Source organism: Camelus dromedarius, chromosome 16 (assembly GCF_036321535.1).
Source record: "Camelus dromedarius isolate mCamDro1 chromosome 16, mCamDro1.pat, whole genome shotgun sequence".
Lineage (NCBI taxonomy): Eukaryota > Metazoa > Chordata > Mammalia > Artiodactyla > Camelidae > Camelus > Camelus dromedarius.
This window is the reverse complement of record NC_087451.1, coordinates 40,084,322-40,110,490: the sequence shown is the minus strand read 5'-3', so window position 1 is coordinate 40,110,490 and position 26,169 is coordinate 40,084,322. Positions and strand designations below refer to the sequence as shown.

The 26,169-nt window shown below is 42.8% G+C and overlaps 1 protein-coding gene across 11 annotated transcripts; it reads right to left on the bottom strand.

Moving 5' to 3' along the window:
- On the bottom strand, positions 1 to 26,169 carry STRADA (STE20 related adaptor alpha). 11 transcript variants are annotated; one of them, XM_064495681.1, is made up of 16 exons: positions 26,075 to 26,169; positions 25,620 to 25,784; positions 25,137 to 25,262; positions 24,692 to 24,850; positions 18,205 to 18,284; positions 16,473 to 16,530; positions 14,112 to 14,140; positions 8,654 to 8,756; positions 8,130 to 8,251; positions 6,572 to 6,680; positions 6,330 to 6,453; positions 4,567 to 4,738; positions 3,921 to 4,025; positions 1,530 to 1,771; positions 1,196 to 1,238; positions 1 to 917 (listed from the first exon to the last, which is right to left on the bottom strand). In XM_064495681.1, the coding sequence occupies exons 5-16, from the start codon at positions 18,238 to 18,240 to the stop codon at positions 765 to 767; spliced, it is 1,296 nt and encodes a 431-aa protein (XP_064351751.1). In that variant the 5' UTR covers positions 18,241 to 18,284; positions 24,692 to 24,850; positions 25,137 to 25,262; positions 25,620 to 25,784; positions 26,075 to 26,169; the 3' UTR covers positions 1 to 764. The 11 variants fall into 11 exon arrangements, with proteins under 11 accessions (XP_064351751.1, XP_064351749.1, XP_031324717.1 ...); XM_064495679.1 differs by having other exon boundaries at positions 25,030 to 25,220; XM_031468857.2 differs by having other exon boundaries at positions 25,137 to 25,220.

The following is a 26,169-nucleotide window of genomic DNA, read 5'->3' as shown; positions in this document are numbered from 1 at the left end:
TGGATTCTCTGGAAATTTTAATTTGTTCTGGCAATGAAACTAATACAGCATAAGGACTTAAGCCCTCAGGTTAGGCAAGACATTACGGCCCCTGGAGGAAGCACCGAGGAAGCTGGCAGGAGGCAGTCACATGGACTCTTGGTGGGAAAGGAATGAGCAACACAGATGAATCAAGGGAAGGATTTAGGTGTCAGGGCCCAAGCAAAAGGGGGATAAGGAGGGACTTCCCCAGCCTTAACCTAGTGCTTAAAAAGAAAAAATACCCTTCTCTTCAGTTATTAGGGCGAGGTCTGAGGGGAGGGGGTCTTATTGCTTGCCCCTCCGTGAACCTATAGGATCCGAGAGCAGAGGAAAAGAATGGAATCAGGCTGGTAGGAGAGCCAGGGTGGGCAGAAGAAGTCACACAGTTCCCTGGGGCAATGAGTCAAACTCTGGGCTTGGACTTCAGCCCTCAGGGCCAGAACAGCATCTCTTCCTTCCGAAGAGGTCAGGGTGCCTGAGCTCACAGGACTGTGAATGTCAGCTTTCCAGCCCCTCCCAATCCCTGGTTGTTGGGATTCCCTTGTGTCTTAAAAGCCTCGGAGCAATAAAGGATAGCTTCTCTCGAGGAATTTCTTTCCCAGTCAGTAAGCAGCCAACTCTCCTGGCAGAAATGTCCTTTCTGCCCAACCTGCACCCAGGAGGGTAGGAATGTGGCCAGCCCTCAGGAAGGGTCCTTGCAGGCTCACACGTCCTGGGACAGAGAATGTGCGTTCTTCAGAGGCTCAGAACTCCCAGTCATCCACTTCCAGCTCTTCCAGGTTTGCTACCAGGCCAAAGATTCCACTTTGATCCTGAGACTGGCTGCCTTCAAAATTGGTGATGGGGGTGACAGGGCGAAGTAACTCAGGTAAAGCCTCTGAGGCACGTCGCTTGATCTGGGGGAGGAAAGAGAGTTGGGGGTGGATCCTGTTGCTTTGAGTCCCAGGACACCATGGGGTGAGGGACCATGGCCCAGTGACAGATGGACTGTTGGAGCCAAGAGTCTCTACGAGAGGGAGGAGCACTGCCATCAAAGGGCTTCAGAAACACAGTCATTTCTCTGCTTCAAAGGAAGAATATACCCAAAGACCTCAAAGCTGAGGGGACTGAAGGTAGCTGGAACCATAGGCCAGGAAAAAAAAACCCAGGGGGCCTTGGGAGAGTGCTACTGTACCTGCTTGAAGAAAGAATGGTTCAGGAGGGTGCTGGCACTTGGTCTGTAGAGAAAGGGGAGGAGAGACCAGCATCACCTCTGTGCCTGGTTTCCAGAATCCTGCTGCTCTGCCTTATCCTCAAGTGCCCCTCTAGCCTTCCCTCAGCTCAACAAGAAACAACAGCCATGCTGGCTTCTCAGCAAAGCCTCGTGCTGATCCCTCGTGCTGCGGGAGCTCCGGACTCCTCCGGGGAACCCAGACCCTCACAGGGCAGATGCGTCCCCTCAAACCCTGCCTTAAACTCCAGAGCTGCCTCGGCGCCCCCAGAAGCCCCTCCCAGCCCAGCAGGCGTACCTTACATCCGGGTTGCGCTGAAGGCACTGCTCCACAAAGTGGTGGAAGTGGGGAGAGAAGGTGCGGTGATAGGGGTGGGACGGCGAGTCGCCGTTGGAGGTCCTGGGGGTGCTGGTGGCCAGGCTTTCACTCAGGCCGGAGTTGGCCACTGAGCGCGAAGTGCTCATGGTCAGCTCCTCAGCGGGGATGGTGCTGGTGTCCAGCAGGCAGGGCACCGTGCCGTTCAGTTTCTCCAGCAGCATCTGGGGAGGACAGAGCCAGGGTTTCTTCACAAATACACTTTTCCCAATATACAAGTGATTCAGGGGGAGTGAAGGCAGCAGTGGACTAAGTCTGACTTTTCCAAAGGCGTGCTGGCCACAGGCTCGGCAGCCACACCCTAGCTAGCCCAAACTGAAGAGGAGGACTGCAAAGAAGTACCCGCCCTCACCATGGCTGGAAGGAAGGGGTGCACAGTCTCTGCCCCTTTATAAGGTATTATATCTTTTTAACTAGAGCCCTCGCCTTAGGGTCAAGGCAGCAGCCAGGTCTTTTCTTTGAAGCCTGGCCCTAGTTTGCCACTCCCAGGTGGGTCCGATGGGGTCCATTCCGCAGCGCCCACAGCGCCGTATCCTGGGGTGTCGCTGCAGCTGCCGCAGGGGACCAGTGCACCCAGGGGCAGGCTAGGCCTGGGCAGCTGTTCCAAAGTCCTCAGACTCCTTCCATGTCCCAGCAGCCCACCGCAGGAACTGCTGTCCTCATGGATATCCTCGTCACCTTCACGAGGGACCCAATACAGAAACCTGGAACTCCCTCTAGAGCTGTGCTGTCCAATATGGCAGCCACCAGTCACACAGAGAGCTGTTTATGTTTAGATTAACTTAAATTCAGTTCCTCAGTCTCACTGGCCACATTTTAAGTGCTCAGCAGGCACAGGCGGCTAGTGGCTACCGTGTTGGACAGTGCGGATACAGAACAGTTCCATCATCACCGGGAGTTCTACTGGAGACTCTGTTTCTGGAACTGTATCTATTGTTTATCTTAAACAGCCTTTTCACTCTTTCCTGAACATCTGTTACCATCTTACTTAGATTTTCTAGATCCTTACCTAGGATAGATTTCCATATCCTCCTAAACAGCCTCCCAGAGCGAATCCATCTGTGAGTCATGTTTCTAAAATGTGTATCTGATGCTATCACTCTTGTGCTTAAAAGCCTTTGGTGGGGGTGAGGGTGTAGCTCTAGTGGTAGAGCGCTTGCTTAGTAAGCACAAGGTCCTGGGTTCAATCCCCAGCACCCCCTCTAAAAATAAATAAATAAACCTAATTACCTTCCCTGTCAAAAAAAAAAAAAAAAGGCCTTTGGCAATTCTCCGTGTGTTTTGGGATTGGAACCAAATGCCCTGGCATGGCCCACATGGTCCTCCATGATCTGCCCCCGCTTCCCTCTCCAGCCATGTCCCCCAGCAGACCCCCAGAAGCACCTGTACTGCAGCCATTTACAACTACTAGCTATTCCCAGATCCTATTCTTTCTTGCCTCTGGGTCTTTGCACATGCTTTTCCTGCTGCCTAAAAGAGTCTCCTTCCAGTTTCCATTCTTCACACCGTTAATTCCTGTTTGTCTTCAAGACTCAAGTGTCAGCTCTGCCCAGAAGCCTCCCTGGGTCCTCTCCTCTAGAGCAGCCCTTTGGCTGTTCTCTAGCTGCTCGCCTCCCACAGGACAAGCAGTCTGTGGGTTCAGAGAGAGGCTCACTCAGAGCCTACACCCCTGCCCCAACCCCCTCCCAGTTCTAGGTCATTCTCCAGGTACTTGGGACCCAGGTATCCTTGCCCAAATGACCCAGGTCCACTTCCTGGACTTGATAAGACCTAGACAAGCCTCTTCCCTGGGTCTGTCTCCAATGCCACTGGCTGTGTGTATGCCTAGAGTGGCCAAAGGGCAGTCGTTAAAAGGGGCATGAACAGAAGGTGAACTTGCAGGCTGGAGGCTCCAGTGGTATTGGCTGCAACATGGTAGCGCAGAACCTGAGAAGTCTAAGAATCCTAAGTTAGAAACTGGCCTTCCAGGTATACTGATAAAGGTATGAAGATAGACATATTTTACAAATTTATAAAAATTTGTTAGCTTGATGTATATGTTTTAGATAGACACCTGGTATGTAGGCTCCAGGCCATGCGATTGTGAGCAGAGAGCCTGCTCCTGCCCTGCCCTAGCTGGGCTCCATTACCACCGCAGATATCACAGACAGAGGTCAACAGTCACACAGCTATCTCCCCTACTGGGAGGGCTCTTGAAGGAAGAGACTGGGTCTTTCATCTTAGTAGCCCTGGCGGTGTCCTGAGTTGTGGTCCTCAACAAGTATTTGTAGAAGGCAGTGAGGCCAGAAGGAAACCTCTGGGCTGCAGGCTTACCTGGGTGGCAGGCATGTCCTTAAAGGGGACATGGCCATTGGCCAGTTCACAGGCTGTGATTCCCACACTGTAGATGTCAGACTTGGCATCATAACCCTGAAGATTCTAAATCAGGAGAAAAGAGCCACAGGTCACTCCACTGGAGCCTTGGTCACTGTTCGTAGAAAAAGAAGTGACTGGAGCAAAAACTGGGGAGAAGAAAAGAATGCTTGTACCCAAATTGGGACCCGTGGTTAAGACTTTCCTCGCCTGCACCACTGAAGAGTTGCTATTTTAGGAGGAATGAATGTCTTGGTGATGCTGTGGAACCGCAGGAGGAAGCGCTCCTGCTTAGTACAGGGGTGGAGAGAGAACCAAACATTTCCCAAATGCTTGCTCTTCCCCTCAGATGGGAGCCTCTCGGAAGGGAGCATGAGGTCCAGTTTGGGACCCCACAGAGGGGAACGACATCACTGCAATGGGCCCGGAACGCCTGGGCAGAGAGGCCTCCCAGGTCTACCTGCCAACAGGGAAGTCCTCCCTCCAAGAAGCCCTTGCTCCACTCAGAAGCAGAGGGCAACCCCATCGCCGGGAAAGTCCTGAAGGTCTCCTTGGGGAATCATGAGTTGGTGGGGCATGGGGGCTCCTAGGGACCCCGTGAACAGACCTGCTGGAGGACCTCCGGGCTGAGCCAAGGCAGGACCTTGATACTGTACTTGGGAAAGTCGTGCACCACACGCTGCCGCTGCCCGTGGCTGATCATGCTGAGGTTGCTGCGCAAACCTGACAGGTAGACCTTCCCGTCCGAGGAGATCAGCACGTGGCTGGCTTTGACACTCCTGGGGGCAGAGAGGGGGGTCACCGGGCAGCAGGAGTCCCTCACCAAGCTTTGTGAATCTCTGTCTTCAAACACCAGATCCAGTCAGTGCTCTACCCTGGTGTGTGTGTGAGTGTTATACATGTATATGTATGTATTATATACACATAAACACGTATTCTTTTGAAAAATCAAACATATACGAAAAAGAAGAAACAGAATGACCCTATTTACATATTACCAGCTTTTTTCTTCAAATCACCAGATTTTAAAACCTATTTATGTTTTGTTAAAGTTCTTGTTTATGCTCCCAGAACACTGCTTCCTCTACTGTCCACTGCCTTTAATCTGTGCGTGTTGCTTGCTAGCATTCTCATAAAGTGCATCACTGTTCTGCATGCCATTTTCAATTCACCTAGTGGTACCGTGTTATGCATCCCATTCTTCAGTACTCTATCTTCAAACTCTCCAACCACCATCTGTATACATCTAATTGTTGCTTCTGATTGCCACCTGCTCTCTGGGGTGGGGTCTAACACTTACTAATCCATTCTTCCAGGAAGGGACACTCGTGCTGCCCCTAATCACCACAAATATGAACAAAGGCGGCCACATACACACCCCCGATGGGCCTGTGGGCAGGCTTCTTTGGGGGTGTGCACCCAGAGGCAGCACTGATGGTCCCAGTTCCAAGTGACCCTGATAGGCTGTACTGGGCCACCACCCACCATCCAGACAGGAGACCTACCTCCTCGCCACACCAGTCCTTACTCAGCCTCCGAATTACTGCCAGTCCTAGGTATATGAGGTGACATCCTCCTGCTTTAATTTGATTATCTGATTCTTGCTAGGTTTGAGTGTCTGTTCATATGACCTTTAGTCTTCTGGGCTTTCTTTCCTTTATTCATTGTTCTACTGCTTTGCTATCCATTTCTTATTGAGTCACAAGATTTCCTTGTTAGTAATCTCCTGTGTGTTTTAGACAAAACTAACATCTTCCACACTGTAACTCCTTTCTTAACTTTGTTCATGGTGTCCTTTATTGGAGGGAAAGCTTTAATCTTGATATAATCAAATCAATCAATTTCCTGCCTTATGTTTTGTGCTTGTAAAACATTTAGAAGTTATGGTATGCCTCAGGTCACAAAAATATTTCCTCACATTTCCTCTTATCTAAGTGTCTAGTTTCCATTTAGGCCTGTAATCCATCTGAAGTGCTCCTCTGTATGTGGACTTAGGTAGGGGTCCTAGTTTTATTATCTTTCCTACCAGGAGCCGCTTTTCCTGACACTGTCTTCCAAGCAATCTGTCTTCTCCTGAGCCTCTCGGCACAAGGCTGACTCTGGGGCACACTCACCAGTCTGGGTGCTCCAAGGAAGGAGGGGGCAGGGGTGCAGAGGCAACAACATGTCAGATGTGCCCCTCACACAGCACTCAGGACCAGGCTTCAGCACTGACGGGGAAATGCTCTGTCCCCCCAGCAGAAGCAAGGGCAAGAGTCCGAGCCTTTAAACACTGGCCTCACTCACTTCAGTCAACCTTCAACTGTTTACTGGAGGGCACATGCACCCAGACACCCCTCTTGTAAAGGGTGAGGAGGCCCAAGAAAGCACCTGTGCACATATCCCATGTGGTGGATGTAGTCCAGGGCCTTGAGCACCCCCTGCAGGATGTAAGCGATCGCCAGCTCATTCATGCCGTCCATGAAGTGTGTACAGATGAGGTCCTTTGCAGAACCTGAAGTAGGAATCATGGGGACAGAGGGAAGGGAAACAGAGAAGGAAAACACACACATCAGCAAGCTGACAGCAGAGTTCACAGAACCCCTCTCTGCCAGGACCCCTTTCCCACTCACCATACGCCATGAATGACGTGACAACCCACAGCTCATTGTCTGCAATAAAGGTGGCTCGGTACGGCAGGATATTGGGGTGGTTGAAGAGTTTAGAGACATGGAGCTCCCCCTGAAAGCAATGGTAAGCTGCAGTCAGAACCCAGGGGCACCGAGGAGTGACGCGCAACATGAAGGTGGCAGCATGACTTGTACGGGGACCTAGGCCTTTCTGGGTCCTCTTCTTAGAATCCTGGGGGCTGCCTAGGCAGATCCCGCCAGTATGAGAGAGACTAGGCTCTGCCGTCTCAGCGGGGAAGCCAGCCCGGCTCTGCCCGCGAGTTGTAGACAGCATCCAGAAATGACTCCCCGCCGACAGGGGGACAGCCAGCAACACAGCCGAGGGTCGCCGTTCACCTCGGAGACGATAAAAACAAGCTGCTGACTGAAGACTGAGGAACTTACAAGCTTAGCTCGACTTCGAGGGCCAAGACACAGAACTCCTCTCCAAGATAAGAAAACAAAAAATGTTTTCCTGTTGTAAAGGAAAATGTCGTTATCAAGAGAAACAAGGAAAGAAAGCATTAAAGAACAAACAATAACTACTAAGTATGAGGAGAGATTTCTCCAGTGACCTCAGGCTCAGGGCACCTTCCTCAGGAGCAGCTATAGAAATTGTAAGATACACAAATTTTAAAATAAATTTGGACAGAGATGTAAAAAAAAAAAAATTGGACAAAAGAACAGCAGAAACTCCAGGGTCCTAGGCTCTGGGAAATGAGCCAAGACTAAATAGGCAGCACCTGCTATCTGTCCACGGGTCTCCAGAATAAAGAATCACAAAGCCCAGAATGCTCTAGAACAAACTCAGATATGTTTTTCCCCAAATAGCTGAGCTGGGACTGACTTTCTGCTCTATCCTCAGACCCACAAAACTACACTGAACCCAGGAGCTGGTATTAGAACAGCATCAGATGAGCGTGAATTCAGAAAAACACTGTAGTTGAAGAAGGGGGAGAGGCTGCAACCAACTGTACTCAAATACACTGACCCAGGCCCTAACTTGGAAGAATTCTCAGCACGTGCCTTCATCTGTGAAGGAGAATCCAGTCTCCAGGCAGTTACTAGACCTGCAGCCTCTCCTAGTTTAATACGAGGGCAGCTACTTGCTTCTCCAATAGAAAGGCCCATCAGGCTAACAGGACAGTAAGAGCTGGAAGATGGTCCACTGTGGTGGGGCAGGCTGCCCTCTACCTGGAACGAGACTGTCAGGGTGTGCATCCTACCTCTGCCACTGACTAGTGTGTATGACCAGGCACAAGTTGCTTAGCCTCTCTGAATAATAAATAAATGAGCCCAAAGGAATCTTTGGAGAAGAGGGGAATATAAACTGGGCCGAGCAGTGTTACAGAATCCTTAATGCCAAATGCCCAAGATTTTTCACCGAGAGCTTCTGTAACTTCTTGGTTTGATCTCACTTCATTTCCTGGAAGCTACTTCAGAAGACAGACGTAAGGGATGCCTTGTAATTACTACTGGAACTAAGTGCCCACCCTCCAGTGTCACATTCACATTTTATTACCTGCAAGAATGTCACCATCTCATTGGAACAAGCTTCTAGGTTAATCCTTCGTACCGTCACATACTCGCCCGTTGGTTTGTACCTTGCTAGATTCACTGTCATCAGGTCCTCAAATCCTTTGCCTAAAAGGACAGAGGAATGCCATAAACAGGGACAATAACAAAGGTTTTCAGCTTCCTTACAGAGACTGATTTTAAAAGAAAACTCAAGGTAAAACTTTTCACTTCTGTTATTTCTTGATTTTCCTTCCATCAGTTCCTTCTCAGCCAACTGTTCTGACTATGGCCTGGGACACCAGAAGTATACAGCCCGAAAGAGAAAATTGCCAAAAAGCTTCTCTCCTGGAAACGTGATCTCTTTTTCATACTTGGAAGAAGAAAACCAAAGAAGACCCACAAAAGCCAGTTTTGTCACCATGAATCCTGCTAACTGGCTGACAGCTTCTGGCACACATCCATCTAAGGATGCCGAGAAAGCTGCAGCGGCCCCTGGAGCATGAAAGCAATGACAGCCCTGGACATTACCTATAGTGGTGAGTAGCTCATAACACCCTCCCTCTGGCAGAAAGCTACTCATGATCTCCTGTTTGGAGAAGGATGCTATCGACTCTGAGCTCGCCTCATTGGTCTAAACAAAAAGAAAAATAGGTTAGTAAGGGAAACTTGGGAGTGAGGAGATGGTAACTCAGACCCACGAGGAGACTGGCTTCTAAACAAACACATAAACTCTGACTCTGGAGCAAGGAAGAAGTTCCAGCACTATCTGATGAGAAATAGAGTAAAATCTCAGCTGTTCAGTGCAGTAATCGGCACTAATACCAGAGTAAGTGTGAGTGCTATCTACAAATGGGGGACAAGGGCCAGTTCCAGTCAACAACTGATCTGCTTGTCCTTGTCCTCATTGGCTAAAAACCATGAAAGTCTTACTTGGGGAAGGATGTCTGGAGAAAGGCACATTTAGAAAAGAGAAGGCAGATGGGTAGGCAGGGGGAGGTTCTCTTGAACTTCCTGCTGCTTTAGGGTCCCATTTTTAAGGTCCTGACTACCGTATCCCAAATGTTGAATCTTGCTATAGGCAAAATGTGGCTATAAGAGGCCTCCTCTTTAGCAAACCAAGAGCCCAGACTATTTATAACCTGACATTTCCAAGTGAAGCAAGAAAACAGGTAACACACTGGGCCAGGTCTCAGCCATCATCCCAGACAGAAGTGACCTGCTCCCTCGGTCCTGCCCACTCAGGCTGCAAATGAAGGTGGACGCAAGCCATCTAGGATGCAGGCATCATATCTGAAGTCCTGATGGAAAGTGCCCAGCAGAATTCATAGCAGGCCAACAGCTCTTCCTTTAGCTTAACAGGCTGTTTCCTTCTTCCAGACCAAATTTATTTGTATGATTTAGGGACTATGAGTGTTTTTCTTTCTTTTGGATCCTTTTTCTTCAGGTACGTGTAAAACTGAAACAGAGAGCCTTAGGCCAGCTCATATTTCACATGCTGCATTTCATAAACCTGACCTCTGATCAGGAAAAGGTCTTTGAACGCATGAAATGCTTTTGGCTCAGCACGAGCCAGAAGTGTTTCAGTTGAGAATGTTCCCACGTGGCGGCATCACCTTCTGGGGGTTGGGGGGTGTCCTGACATTTCAAGCACATCTGGTTTCAAAACAGTTGACACAACCAATAGAAGGAAATCAAATGGGGTTCTGCCTCTGGTACCATTTACACTGACATTGAGAGGAACCCAGTCAAGCAAAATTGACCCCTGCTGGCAAGCCACAGTTCTAATTTAATCAGCTTTATATTTCTAAGATTCACCCATATATTATTATATATATTACATATAGAAATATAAAGCCAAGTTGTACACCCATGTTGTACAATATTCATTTTGTGAATGTACTTCACTTTATCCTTCCAATGCTGATGGGCTTCTGGGTTGTTTTTCAGTTCTGCTATTATGAACTGTACTACTAAAAACACTTTTGAACATCTCTCCTGACGCATATATGCTAAAGCTTATACCTAAGAGTAGAATTGGAGGTCAGAGTATATGAACACTCACCTTGAGGAGATAATGCCAAATTGTTTTCCAAAATGGTTATGTCAGTTTACACCCCCACCAGCAATTCAAGTATGTTCTCACTGATCCATCTTTTCCCTAACACTTGATATATTCAGATTTAATTTTTGCCAATATCACTGTGGGTTTGATTTGCATTTCTGATTGCTAATGAAGTTGAGCATCTTTTCATATATTTATTCACCATGTGGGACTCCTCCAAAGTGAAAATGCCTCTTTCTGTCTCTTGTCCGTTTTTCTACCTAGTTGTTTTCTGTAGGATTTCCCCAAAGCAGACCCCATGGAACATTGATCCTGGCAGTTAACACATGAAAGAAGTTTACATGGCCAAGTAAGTTACAAAATGCAGCACTCTCTCTCATGGACTGTTACAACGGGTACTATGTATTGTGTTAAAGGCTTTGAGAAAGAAGTTCTGTAGTTTGACAAAGTTTAACTTTGTTTAACCTAACACTTCCCAGAGGTACCTGTACAGAGAAGTCTTTTGTGCCTAACATCTGCCCAATTTGGGAAAGGCTATTTTGAGTAAAACATATGGTGCGATGTGAAGACTCTAGGCTTAGGGTCCAGGGAGAGGCAGAACTTGAACTCAGTCTATCACCTACTCTGTGACCCTGGGCAAGCCCCTCTAACCCTTGGGATCTTCGGCATCTCATCACTAGAATAATTCCCACTTCACAGGTTTGTCGTGACAATGAAATGAGATAAAATATGTAAAGAACTTACGCTACTTGGTATCACGGGTGTTCAATAACTATAAATTCTATTCTTCTCCTCCTCCTTTTGCTGCCTACTTTTGGTCACTCTCGTGTTCAACAAAGAAGACAGAACAGAGAGAATGCAGAAAACAGAATCCTAAGTAGAGCCTGATAAGTTAAGGTTGGTTTGATTTTGGTTTTTACACATATCTGTGCTTTCAAATGCTCTGAAAACAAATTCTCAGATCATTTAATAGCCACTGTAGCTTCTTGAAACTATCTTGTTTTCAAAACAACCTTAAGGTTCTTGTTACTACAAGCCAGGGGCCTCACACAGGTGAGAGAGGTACAGACAACCCAGGGACAAATCGGAGTAGCGATGTGAACAAAAAGCTGAAGCCGCGAGCTTGGAAACGGCGACTCCCCGCTGCTGAGAATTTAAGCTGCATGCAAAGTTCGTCTGGAAGAGTCCATCTCCACCTTGTACCTCTAATCCGCTGCACACGTGCTGCTCTGCAGATGCTGTTTTCTCAGGTATCAATCTACTCCTCGATAAAATCAGGGTCACCTACCCCTCTACCCTGGCCTGTGAGTCTCCACATGACTCAGCTGCCACCTGCTCCCATGACTCCATCCCACACCACACTCCCTGGACCTGCTGCACCGGACCCCTCTGGACAAGCACAGCCTTAGCAAATTCGCACCTGCCATCCTTTTGCTTGGAGCACCCCTGCCCTACTCCTTCCCTGCCCCCACCACCTTTCTTGTTCTGTCACTGAGGTCTCAACTTAAATGTCATCTATTCACTGAAGACAGTTCAGCCAAAGTCAGGGAGGCTCCCAGTCACTTTATTGCATCATCTTGCTTTCTTTTCTTCACAGTGATCACTGCAGTTTAGTTTATCTATTGCCCGTCTCCTCCTCTAGATTGAGAGCTCCATGAGGTCAGGGCCTTGTCTTCTTCACTGATGTGTTTCCCAACGCCTACAACAATGCTGGCACATCCTTACAAAAGAATCATTCAAGCAACGTTTGAACTCAGGAGGTTTTCTGCCCATGACCTTGTCATTCCAATGGGCTGAAGAGGAGAGCAACCGAACCAGCCAGTTCCACTGGAGATGGTTCAACATGCTGACCTCGACTGGAAATGCCAGCCCTCCTATAACATATTCACTAGCTCCCCTGTTACTAGGGGAACTGTGTAGATCAGAACCTGACACCTGCACATGAGAAAGTACTGCATTTTTCAGCAGGTAACAATATGGCCCAATGAGAACAAATCTACAACTACTTTGTATTTGAAGGTCTCTCCTCTGATCTCCAGGCAAACTCCTTAATGCTTCTCTAACTTCAAAAAAAAAAAAAAAAAGACTATAAAGGATAGCTGAGTCCTGAGATTAAAAAAAATAATAATACGCTTTAAATAACTCCCTTTGGAAGAACTACAGACAGGACGCTTTTTTTTTTTTTTTTTAATTGCCTATCCCCCCTTTCCTTGCTAGGAGTGCATGTAAGTCATGCCACCTCCCAGGCTACACACTGAAGACACACTTTCGCTGAGCCTAGAAAGGGAATGATTCATAAATCTACTGATGTGATTATTTTGTAACCTGACAAATATTTCCCCCGTCTTTGCTGACTATAGAAAACTACTTAAAAATGTTAAGTTTTAGAAAATAAAATTCTTTAGGGAATTGGGACTGTGAGTTCATTGGGCAATCTGGAATGAACTAGTCTGGTGGTTGCTGTGGTTCCTCCACCATTCTGTCCCCAGCTCACTGGAAATGATCCTAAAATGGAGGCTTCCTACTCTGTGCATGTTCTAGTCTGAATGCAGAGAGAAGCCAACCTGTGTTTAGGAAAACAAACAAACAAAGGCAATATGTTGAGTGGAGGAGGTTTGGTCTGACTTTACCACAAGAAAGGCACGTTAGTCCATTATACTGTTTCAGATTTAGAAAAGGTCAAAATTCAGATGAAAAGGATGAGCTATTAAGTCCATTCTCTTTAAACACAGCATGGCATAGTTGTATTAGTGTAATGCACAACCTCCAATTGCCTAGAGCGAGAAACTAATTCCGTCAAAATCTTTTTTTAGTTTATCCCATCATGAAAAGCACTTTGTTCATTCTGGAGCATTTGAAAATACATAAGTTACTGATATTCAGAAATGACCATAAAATAACTTTGTTTAAAGAGTTTAAAACAAAGTACAAAAAAGCACAGAAAGACAATATTTATGAAATGCCCAACGAATAAACACATTCAACCTCCCACAGGTTTCACACAGGATAGCTTTTGGTATAACATAGGCAGCTGTGAAAATATAAAAACTGTATATAATTGGTACTGTACTCTGGAAAAATACCTAACTGACCCTGTGGGACATGTTTTTGGTCTCCTGACTGGAAAATATCTGAATCTGATAGAAAGGTGCTCTTTGCTAGTAAAGCCCAGCCAAGCTTTACTCAAAGAGAAACCCCTAGTCAGCAGCATTATCCTGCATTCACCTTGGGGCTGTCCTGCAAAAGGCACAAAGGTCTGTCATCTGAGAAGAGGAAGAAGTCTGTGGAGAAAAGGACTCTTATCCTTTTTTTGTGAGACAATGATTCACAGCATCAAAAACAGCTCGGTACGCTGCTTCATTTCCACTGGTAAAACAAACTAGAACAGTAAGAGGCAGGGCAGGAGTCTTGTAACTTCTGCCAATAAAATAATACATTTTTTTTGTTTTGTACTTTAAGATTTGGGGTTTTGTTTTAAAAGTTGGAGATTTGAGGTCCTGCCATATAATATAGACAGGAATCTATATTATCTCTGTGGACTGGAATCTATCATTAACAGACTAAGGTTGGAAAATTTAGTACCACTAAAAGATAACCACATGTTAGACTGTTGACATTTTCTCTTGTTTTTGGAGAGGGTGGTGGGTGATTGGTAGGGCTGGGAAGGACAGGAGACCTTAATCCCCAAGAGAGACAGAAAAGGCCTGAGACTTTTTCAGTTTTCACAGTACATATCATAATCTCTCCAGGGTGAAACCTGAGTCTTCACAAGTAGAAGAATTACACTACAAATAAAGCTCAATGACAGATGAGCAGAAACATAAAATGATAAGCCAATCACAAAAAACAAAAGAACTCACAGAATTCCACAACAAATCATCTCCATGCAACAGCCATGGTGCTAGAGCCTAGAAAGTCACTTACTTTTCTCCGAGTGTCACCCGGAGGCTGCTCTGGAGTAGAGAAATGGATTGTTGGCATTTTGTTTTTAGCAGAAGACACACCCACATTCAGAACAGCAACTATTGCACTTAGGACTACGTTTATTCATAGAAACTACTTAAGAGTCATTATAGCAAAAAGTGCCTGCAGTGCTACATGTAGACACACGCACACAGACACAGAGATCCACAGTAAAAATGCTGCAGCTAGATGGGGTTTTAAACATAAATCTATGGCTCTTCAAAACTGGACAAGGCTCCTGTTCTACAGAGGGCATTCTTTACTGAGTATAACTCAACTCCTGCAGTTCTGGTCATACAGTGACTTTCCATCAGCACACAATTCTACTTTCAATAGGCTGGTTTCAGAGTCTTATGCTGTGAACAAAAAATTCAGTATAAAGTTATAGACCTGGCTGTCTATTTCCCAGGAAGTGCAGGGACTAGAAAACAGGTTTACCAAAAAAAAAAACAAAACCCAAAAAAGTTTTATACAGCAACATGTGGGATCATTTCGTGGGATCATTACCCAATATGATTCTCCAGCCAGATACAAGCTATTCTGAATGAAAATAAAGCAAGGGCTTTTTGACCCTCTGCTACTTCTGGTGAAAACAAATAAAGCAAAGGACAACTGAAACGACTTTCTGCTCCAAAATCAGACAAATTTCATATCTGTGCTTTTGATTTTCTCCATCCTGTAAAAGTGATAAAAATGATCAAATTTTTAACTGTGAAGTACTGGAATGATTACACATTACCAAATATTTTATGTTATGCTGTTAGAGATTGGCTGCAGAATAAATTAGCCTCAATTTATCAAAATAAGATTTTGTGTGTGTGTGTGCCTTGGACATCAGTTTCCTGGTACACAGATAGCAGAAGCAGTTGCTTAAGACAGTCTGTCAAAAGTAAGAAGCCAGATGAATAGATGAGAGGAAATCAAACTCAGTACTCCAGAGCAGAAGGCAAATTTCAAGCTGTACAAACTTGGTAATATACACTTCATCAAGATGTAAACAATATATAGAACAATCTCTTTATCCTCCTCAGACCAGAGACTAGGGAATTATCAAAAGATAGGGAGAGATCTTACACTCAAGACACTGAAGCTAAAATCCATTAATCCAATTCATATAACCAGAATATTTTTAACTAATTAATTGTAAACTGGCCTCCCAACTCAATTTCCATTAATGCTAATGTTTACTTTTAAACCTTTGTATTCTCATTAATGATGGGAAAAAATGAGAATAGGACCAGAATATAGTATTTGTGTTCCATTAGCCTTTCCTTCATTGTGCAGCTTATTTTTATTCTTTATAACTGAATCAAAAATAACTCATCATTCTTCTAAACTCTTATTTGTCTAAAACACAACCCTTTGACAAAGTTCATGAATAATACAATGCCAAAAGTTCTTTGAGTAGCATTCGGAAAATGAATTAATAGGTACCACCTAGTAACTAATAAGTTTGAGTTTTCAATTACTCAAGCCTCTAGAGGGTATTCTGGACCAGTCAATCAATGTGCACAATCTGATAACCCATTTCTTTAGCTATAGGAGTCAAAGAGAGTACCCTGGTGTTCAGACACAAAGAACGGGGCTTTACTACAATTCTTTTTATAGAAAAAGAACGTTCAAGTGGGAGGGTATAGCTTAGTGGTAGATCGCATGCTTAGCATGCACAAAGTCCTGGGTTCAATCCCCAGTACCTCCAATTAAATAGAAAACAAAAAAAGAAAAAGAATTTTCTTTGCTTTAAATTAAGATCACAGTTCCCCAAAAAGCTCAATTTGAAAACAGCTGAAGGGGAATGTCTGGGTCTGTTAAACCTCAAAATTGCAAATCTACCTTGCTTCTGAGTCAACATTTGGGTGTTACAATAGAAGTTAATATTTTTGCCTTACAGATTTTTTCCTTAGTTCTCTTAAGTCTCATAATTTCTACCATGAAAAGATCAGCCAACTAGATTGGTCTGTAAAACTATAACTTTTATATCACTGCTGCCTTTGTCCTGACTATAATTTTATTTTTTAAATCTTCAAGGATAGAGACTTTTAAATATCTAGCTTTTTCCTCTAAAAATGTGAATTTCAACTTGACAAATACTTAGAAGAAATGTGTGTTTTTAAGTAAATATTGGCGTTCTAACAATCAAGACAGGCAGGGGCCAACTGCCAGATTAGTCCTCAAATTTTAGGGAAACCATGGATTCAAAAAGGAGCCAAATATATAGTATGACTTGTCCTTCAAATCACTAACGTCTATAACAATGATGTAATCAATAAAGGGTAGTGGTATTTATCCTGAAGTGATAGCTAAATGCCATACTGTACTTACCTCCAAATAGTTCCAAATCTCTTAAGCCCTCAACAATGAACTTTTCCGAGACCCACCGCTAAAGAGGAAAACCCCAAAGAGAATTAGTATTTCTTCCAAGCCACAACAAATTAGCTATCAGCCATTAGATAGACAAACAAATTCATAACTACAAAAACAGAATCATGTAGTACAATTAAGATACAATTCTATGGAAAAGTTTTGAGAACAATCTTGGATTTAAACCAATTGAAAACAATAGATTAATTTTTTTCTCTATTCTTCTTTGCCTAATTTGATGAACAATTGTTAAATCTGACAGAAGAGGAACAAGTAGTACTGGTCCTAAAAATGAAGAATGTTTTCATCCTTCCTACATATAAAACTGCCTTTGCTTCCATCTTAGTCATTCCATGGCTGTCTGTTACAGATGCTTTGCATAATTAATGCCAATTTGAACAATACTGCTGGAAACAGAAAACAGGGCTGAAACAGTTTTTCACAAGTCTCTATTAATTTGTAAAAGGAAACAGCACAGTGCATATTCTTTCATCCACTAAGATTTCTGAAGATATTAACCAACATTTACATTTTCTGCCAGGTTTACAAGGACCAAACTAGCCTGACCAAACCGTGGTTCACTTTACTGGCCTATTTCAAGCGAGTATTAGATTTCCAGCATACTGGTCAGTGGTCTGGTTTCACCTGAATCAGGCTAGGTTGAAATAGAAAGGAAGCTCATATTTAAAAGCAATGGAATCAAGATTGCATTTCACTTAAGGACTGGTATTAAAGTTTGGCTCAGGGGCATCCTTTCCACTGGGTAGAGTTCAGGCTAAGGAGAGATTTGGGGTTTTTTTCTCTTAATTAACAGTGAAAGTTACTCTTTCCAATATAAACTGTTCTTATACACATAAACAGAAGAAAAAGGAAGCTTAAGTAACATTCAGAAATAATTCGCATAATATGGATTATGAAGTGAAACTATAACATCATTCTCTGCCCTTCTCTATACCAATTTTTTTCCAAATTAAAAGAAGAATACCCTAAATTAAAAAAACTTGATATAAAAAGTTCATATGCACTGTACCACAAAATATAACTTGACCTTAATATTTACAGAAAGTGGTATATTCATAATGTCTCACAGCACATATGTACTGTTACAGAATTTTAAAATAATTACTACTGCACTTAGAAATTAAGTACTTGATAATAAATAAAATAAGACAGTCTTTTACGAAATTATAGAAGCTTGTAAAGAAGCTAAACCCAGTATTTGTTCTTGAGATCATTTTAGCTGGTGAAATCCTCAGGTATAATACCTATGAATATACTTAGAAAAAAAGTGTTTCAATGATTACAATTTGATGCTGATCTTTTTTTGATGCTGATTTTTAAAACACACACACTCACTGAAAATACATAGGAAATGGAACGATCACTAGCCGGTACATATCTACACTGAAAAGGGCTAGCAACTAACTTAATGTGGCATGACTGATATTCGTAACATAGGCCACCTTGTTTCTTCTCTATCAGACAAGCTGATGGCCATATTGTGTCTCTGGTCAGTCTCTGCCTGCAAACTCTTTTCTCAGGAGTGGAGGCCTTAATACCTGCTTCATTATATATATCCCTCACTTGTGTATGATTCTGAGCACCATATAAAAAAACCACCTACAATGTCTGCCAAAACACATTGCTTTTCAGAAAATAAAAATAGTAAAGCAAGAAGAATAGAAACACTTACCCTAATTCGCTCTGGTTTACTTACAAGAAAAGACATGAGTTCCTAATGTGTAGACCTATTTCAATTTCAAAAATTTAAACCTAAAAGGAAGATAGACACAAATTGAGTTAGTCAAATCTCCTTTTATAAAAATACCTGTTGATGAATAAAAACTTACCATGAGTCTACATTCAAAGCACTGTACTAGACCTACAAATTGCTAGATTCTAAGGATTTGTTTAGAGAAACTTTCAATGACAATAAACCTGGGTGTACTTTGGCCAAGTACGTTCGGAAATACTGCAGTCTCTATAAGAAAAGAGAAGTTTGTTATATGGTTTTTTTTCTTTAAATTAATTTTTAAATTTCTCTTGACCCAGTCCTCCACTGACCGCTATGAAGAAGCAATTACCTTCAATTCTTGTGGCTGTTTATCCTGCTTCTTATCAGCATTCTTAAATACTGTTTATGTCCATGACTTACCCACTTTAAACATTTATCTACTAACTTCCTACCATGGAAGATGAAGACTCAGCTCTCCTATATCACCTTCCTGCACCCTACTTCCCTGCCTTCATTCTCCCAACATAGTTCTAACATAGTTTTTAATTAAAACAATAGTCCACATTTATGTTACTATGACTATGCAAACACGGTTCTTAGTTGAGGCAGTTAGAGATGATCACGTCTTCTTTTTTGTACACCTATTTTTTTCCTCTAGAGTTAATAACTGCCTCATTTTTTCGCTTGCTTATTTTTCCATGTAGCTATTAACTTTTCCCAAATACCCCAACGTCTCTGCTATTAGTCTTATCAATGTATTTTTCCATACACTCAAACTCATGCATTCCAAAGTTTCCCTGGAGATTGCCTTCCCGAGGCCCTCCATCTCCCTCCTGCAGTCTGGACTGGTTGCTTTCTAGGCCAGTTGCACTTAGTCAGTCTTTTTAGTGTGGAGATTTAGATCTTCCAATTCTGGGGAATATTAGTTCTTTGAAAAGAGATAGGAACAGAAGTTCTAACAGTTAAAGGTGTAATTCTAGAGTTATCCCCTAGCATTATACTTAGTTCACTGCTACTTTACAACTCTCCACTTTCTAGGAGATTTCTTCAAATTCTATTTTCTAGCCTTTCTACTAAGTTTTAAATTTGAGTTACCCATTTCCAAGAGCTTTTGCCATTTCTCAAATGTATCTTATCTTTTTTCAAATCACCCTGATCTTGTTTTATCTTTGATATTTATAGTTACGAACTTATAGAATGGCTAAAAGCATAACACATCATGACCAAATGGGGTTTACCATAGGAATAAAAGATTGATTTAACATTAAAAAAATGGATCAATATATACAAAACTGTCTTTCTTTGAAGTTGTTTGCAAATAAAGAACCAAGTTTAAGGGATTTTTAAAAATAATACAATTTTTATATTATGTATAAGTTTACCTTATTAGCTGAGTAAATAAGAAAAAATACAATCATTTCAATAGATGGAGAAAAAGCAAAATTCAACACCAATTCATGATTTAAAAAAAAACTCTCAGTAACTAGAAATAGTCAAATAGGAATAAAATAGAAATAGAATTTACTAAGTCAACTTGGTAAAAGATATGTATAAGAAATTTATAGCTAACAACTTACTTAGCAATAAAAAGAACGAATGAGTTTACTCTGAGAATAGAAGCAAAGCAAGAATGTTCTTATCACTTCTGTTCATCACTGTACTAGTGGTTTTGGCCAATGCCGAAAGGCAAGAAGAAATACAAGGTGTACAGATTGGAAAAGAAGGTGTAAAATTCTTTATTGATAGATAACATGATTGTACACATAGAAAATTCTAAGTATTCTATACTTAAGAAAAGGAATTTAGAAAGAAAGTCAATTATAAAACCCAGCTGAATTTCTATATCCTAGCAACGACCAATTAGAAAGTGAAATTGAAAAAACAATACCATTTACAATACCTATAAAAACATAAAATAATTAGGAATAATTTTAATAAATTATGGATAAGACCTGTACATTTACAATTATAAAACACTGCCAAAAGGGATTAAAGATGATCTAAATAAGAGATATGCCATGTTCATAAAATGGGAGACTCAATAATGCTAAGATATCAATTCTTTCCAAACTGATCTACAGATTCAGCTCAATCCTAATTAAAATCCCAGCAGACTTTTTAAAAGACATTGATAAACTGACTCTGAAATTTACATGGAAATACAAGGGACCTAAAATAGCCAAAATAATTTTGAAAAAGAACAAAGTTAAAAGACTTACATTACCTGATTTCCAGATTTACTTTAATGTTACAGTAATCAAGAGAGTGTATTTTGGTCTAAGGATAGACAAATGGATCAATGGAATAGAACACAGAATCTAGAAATAGACTCATGCATATACAGTTAATTAATTTTCAAGAGAATGGCCAAAGTAATTTCATGGGGAAAAATAGTCTAGATACAACTTGGTATCTATTTAGAGAGAATGAACCTCAACCCTTACCTTATGGTGTACACAAAAATTAATCTGAAATGGATCATAGAACTAAAGGAAAAGTTTAAACTAGTAAAGAAAACAGAGGAGAAAATCATGATCTTGGGATAGGTAAAGATTCAAAAAAAAAAACATCAAGAGCATGAAATATAAAAGAAAAACTGATAAACTGATCTTTATCAAAATTAAAAATTTCTGCCAAAATGAAAAGACTGGTTGCCTCTCTTGCCTTTTGAGATGGCCTACACTCTGTCTATGGAGTGTGTATCTTCTTCAATAAATCTACTTTCACTTAAAAAAAAAAGAAAATGAAAAGATTGTGAGAAAATATATTGTGTGTGTATGTCTACAAAGGACTTTAAACACAGAATATATAAAGAATTTCTATACTCCGTAAGACAACTTAGTTTAAATAATGGGCAAAATCTGAACAGAAGATACGCGAGTGGTCACTAAGCACATGATGATGTTCAACGTCACTTGTCATCAGGGAAATGTACACAAAGCCACAATGAGATATCACTAAACACCCACCAAAATAGCTAAAAGTAAATACCAAGTGTTAGAAAGTTTATCAACCAACTGGAACTTTCATACACTGCTGGCAGGAATGCAAACAAGTATGGCCTTTCTGGAAAATAGTTTAATAGCTTCTTATGACCCCAAAATTCTGCTCCTTAGGTAGCCTACTCAAGAGAAATGAAAACATATTCTCATAGAATTGTACATGAATGTACATAAAAGCATTATTCACAACAGCCCCAAACTGGAAATAATCCAAATGTCTACCAACTGAAAAGGATTTTTAAAATGTGGTATATACACCAATGTAATACTACTCAGCAATAAAAAGGAACAAACTACTGATATATGCAACAATATCATGTTCTTAAAAAATTTTTAACAATATCATGTTAAGTGAAAGAAGTCAGACAAATCTACGTATTGTTTCCATTTACATGAAATTCTAGAAAAAGTAAAAGTAAGACAAAAAGCAGATCTTGGTTGCCTGGGACCAATAGTGAGATGAGGGGCCAACTCCGAAGAGACATATGATAACTTTACAGGGTGATGGAAAAGTTCTACATCTTTACTGCGTGGTGGTGATGTGAGTGCATCTGTCAAAACTCAACAATCTGTACATTTAAATAAGGGTATTTTGTTATAGGTAAATTGTATCTCAATAAAGTTGATGTAAAAAGTGATGACTTAAGATAAATAATTAGAAATGCTTTTGAAGAATCTAGGAAAACACCTCCCACATTTTCCTTCTTTTTTGAGGTGGGCTGGGGTTGTGAGGGGTTGTGGTAGTGGTATAACAATGGAGGGTGGGAGGGACTTAGTCTGGTACATAGAATTCTAGAAATCCTTAGAACTGCTTCAAAGAAGGCAGAGCAATGTTTTTTTTAATCTAGGGGAATGAGGAGGCCTTTCAAAATCATCTATTGATTTTTATCAAATTGCATTTATTCTCACCTAACTTTTTCTTATAGAAGCCCCCCCACCATGTTTAGACTCATTTATCTTGCCATGAAATAGTAAAAATACAGATTGAATTTGAAAAACAAGATTATTCAAATGCACTTTGTCTAATAACATTAGACAAAAAGCATCATGTAAAAGAAATTTAATAGTAGTCTACAACAGAAAGAAAAAATATTAATGTAGATAAACATGGTTTTTATCCTCAAGAGTAATTATCTATGCTCTGGAAAAAATAATGGAAACAGAAAATAAAGTCAACTCCAAAACACTGTATCAGAGGGAGGGCATAGCTCAGTGGTAGAGTACACGCCTAGCATGCACAAGGTCCTGGGTTCAATCCCCAGTACCTCCATTAAAAATAAATAAATAAACCTAATTACCCCTCCCACAAAAAACAAACAAAAAATCAAAACACTGTATCAACAAATATAACTGCCCATTTGGAGAGACCCAAGAACTGGTTCTAGCTGCCATTTCAACAGCTTCGTTAATGATCTGAACCACTGGTCCCCAAACCAGGACATGTTTCAAATCAGTTTGTGTAGTTAGAAAAACCTATGGATGCCCGACCTTTCACCTCCAAAAATTTTAATTCAGCAGGTCTGGGGAATGCACAAGTAGAAATGGGCAACTACTTATGGAGTTCAGCAAAGGGAAAGATTACCATGTGTTGGGGTGGACCTGGATAGTTTCATTGAATGGGTAGGGTTTAAATGTCACATAGGACTTAAAGAAAGTGGGAATTTCAAGCAGGAAATAGTATTAACTACTGATTATTTAGTGCTTACTTGTCCATAGGTGTATCTCTTGGTTTCTAGAATAGTGCCCAGCACACAGTAGGCACTCAGTAATACTGAATGAGTGACCAAATGTGCTGAGAGGTGTGTCAGCACTTTGCATATTCTCTCCAGGTAACGTGAGGGCAGTCACAGAGGCAGAACTCCACATGTATGAGAACAATGAAAAGGCCCGAAGTGCATGCTAGAGTATGGGTTTTATTCAGCAGGCAGTAGAAGCCACTGTAGGTTTTGAACAGAAAGCTGACAAACACAAAACAGTGGTCTAAGGTAGTGTCTCTCAAACTTTATTGTGCATGCAAATCACTTAAGGATCTTGTTAAAGTGCAGATTTTCATTAGGGAGTCATTCTAACAAGCTCCCATATGATGGTAATGCTGCCATATTGACTAACATTTGAGAAACCTCGTTCTACCGAACATTCTAAGGAATATTATTAACCTGCAAAGGGGTGGGAGAAGGGGAGTTGAAAATAACCCAGAGAAAAGAATGCCAGTTAGAATACAATTACAAAGGACCAATTTTGTGACGATAAGAGCCTGCAGCAGAGGGAATGCTGAGAAATAGATGGAGAGTGGAGAAGGAAAAATAAAGAAATTTAATTAGTAAAGACACCATAAGTCATCTAGCCCATCCTCCACTCTTTGGAGGAATAGCTTTCAAAAACTCCTGGATATAAGGTTATCTAGTCTCTGCTTCAAAACTTCCCGTGCCAGAGACTCACTACTCATAAGGGAATCCATTCTACCTATGAACAACTCTGACGACTCCGATTTTTTTGTGCTGAGTAACTGGGGAAGAGTAGTGTGTCAAAGACAAAATAGGAAAGCTCAGAGGTGGATGTGGTTTTGGTGTAAAGATGAGTTTGAGCTCTTAAGTCATACTGAGGTTGAGAAAACAGTTATATATCCTAAGGGGAAATATATAGCATTCAGTTAGAAAAGTTAAGACTGATGCTTAAAAGAGTCTGTGTGGTCTTGGGAGTTAGCTAAAGTTATACGAGTGACAGAAATTCACCAAAGAAGAAAATGGTGAGAGAAAAGCAGAAGGCTGGGAAGCAAGCCTTGGGATAGGTCCATATTTAGGACATGGAGCTTGAAAGGCAGGTAGGAAATGGAGACCAAAGGAAGAAACTTTAAAGATATTGCTTCCCTTTCTGGACCATTTTCACTCTCCCAATCTGGTTAACTTTTAAAATAAATTTATTTGATTTATTATTGCACTATTTATTTATTTTATTTTGGTGGGGGTGGGCGAATAATTAGGTTTGTTTATTTTTAGAGGAAGTGCTGGGGATTGAACCTAGGACCTCATGAATGCTAAGCATGTGCATTACCACTTGAGCTACACCCTCCCTGCAACCTGGTTAACTTTTACCTGTCCCTCACTACTCATCTCAGGTGTTCTCTGCTACAGGAAGGTCTCCCATATTGGAATATGGTTCTACTTCAACAGATACTACAATAAGAAAAGGACCAATTCAAAAGGCTTTTCCTCTTTTAGAAGAAGTCGAATTAGAATATGCCAGGATATCTTAGCAGAAGGCTGGGCAGAGAAGTTAGTTCCCTATTTCCTGAAACCGTGAACAGTTTTATTTAACCACTCGCCTTCCCTCGCACTTACTCCCCTACCCGCACCCCATCTCCACCCGAAATCTACTGTGGGCATTTAAACATTTTGGAAAACAAGATAATTAGAAGCTCTGTTTAGTTTGATTTTGGGAGTCACCTGGATCTCTGTCGTTAAGAGGGCTTGACTCACTGCCTATCCAGCCTGGGATGAGATGGGGATGCGGTGGGGGGTAGGGTGCGGGGAGAAGGCAGCAATAGGATATGGCTCCTCTTTGAAAGATCAGACAAACTACCATCTGGGCCCCAAGTTTCCCACCTGAAAATGAGAGAGGAAAGGGAGAGGGAAAGCAGGCGCTCGCCTATCCCGCGGGGTAACTCCGCTCCAGTGTCTCCGGGTCAGGCCCAAGCCTATTCTACTCTCGGGCTGCAGCCCCTCATCTTGGGAATCGAGAAGGATTCGGGTGAAAAGGGGCCCGTGGAAGGTGAGGGGGGTACCTAGGATGGCCGCTCTGCTGAAGCCGCCCCTGGGGAGATGGAATCGGCGTCGGGGCGAGGAAGGACTGATCCCTGGAGCGCACCAGGCGGCCCCTCCAGCCCGGTACCTGGTCCTGAAGTTAGCAGGCAGTTCCGACCCCGTCTCAGCTCCGCCTCCCTAGTTTAAGGCCGCGCCGCCGCCAGGCCGGTTGCTGGGAGAGAGGTACGCAACGTGCCATGCGCAGTAGAGGGATCTAGGGTGGGCGGGTAGAGGAGAGCTCCGCCCCGCCCTACCCCGGCTCCGCCCCGCGATGGGGAAGCCACGCCCCATCCCCGGCCCCACCCCGGGGCGAGTGGAGAAGCTCCTCCCCGCCCGCCCCACCTCGCAAGGGTGAGAAAGCTCCGCCCCACCCTAGAGCGGCTGGGGAAGCTTCACTCCGCCTCGCCCCGCCCCGCGCGGGTGAGGAAGCCCCGCCCAGCCCCTAGCGGGTGATGAAGCCCCGCCTCGGCCCGGTTCCCGCGTTGCTTTGGGTGCGACCCGCCTTCAGCAGCGACTTCAAGAAGGGAGCGGTTCTCCAGTTCTGAGTTATCTCCTTAAGCGCTGCGCGTACCTAAGGGCGTTACGTCTCCAACAGAAGGAACTCGTTTTCCCAAGCGTGGAAGCCAACGACCGAGTTGTCGGTGTGGCCTTCGGCGTCCGAAAAGGGTTCCCCGGAGCCTCCGCCCCCGCAGCAGGAAGGAAGTAGGAAGGTTTCAGCAATGAAGAGTCAAGGGGACTAGAGTAAGGCAAAATCAACACTGGCTGCTGACTTGGCTACTTAGTATTTTTTTGTTCTTTTTCCTTTCGTGTGGCAGGACTTCAAAAGACCTGCCTCGCACTTTTCTTTGAAAGTATCTCAAATGCTTCTCACTTTGGCCTCTCGGGTACCAGACTGCCAAGCTTCAAAGCGTAAACCCACCCTTTCTCTGTGCCTCAAGTTCTTTATCTGTAAAAGGAGGAAAATAGCTCAACTAATGGGAACTATCTCCCCCTCCCCAGATCTTTTTGTTCTGGAATCTTACTTACCCACAACTCTGCGACATGTACTGTTTGCAGAAACCTGTCAGATTTGCCTTGATGGGGAAGCTAGTCTAAGCTGAGGCATGCAGGCTTGAGAAATG

What these genes read in the sequence shown, in the direction of transcription:
- STRADA (XM_064495678.1), bottom strand. Translation starts at nt 18,240, where the DNA reads ATGTCTTTTCTTGTAAGTAAACCAGAGCGAATTAGG. An exon ending in GCCCGGAGGTCCTCCAGCAG is followed by an intron (nt 4,026 to 4,566) that starts GTCTGTTCACGG and finishes CTCCTGATTTAG; the next exon opens with AATCTTCAGGGTTATGATGC. An exon ending in CAGCGCAACCCGGATGTAAG is followed by an intron (nt 1,239 to 1,529) that starts GTACGCCTGCTG and finishes CTTTCTCTACAG; the next exon opens with ACCAAGTGCCAGCACCCTCC.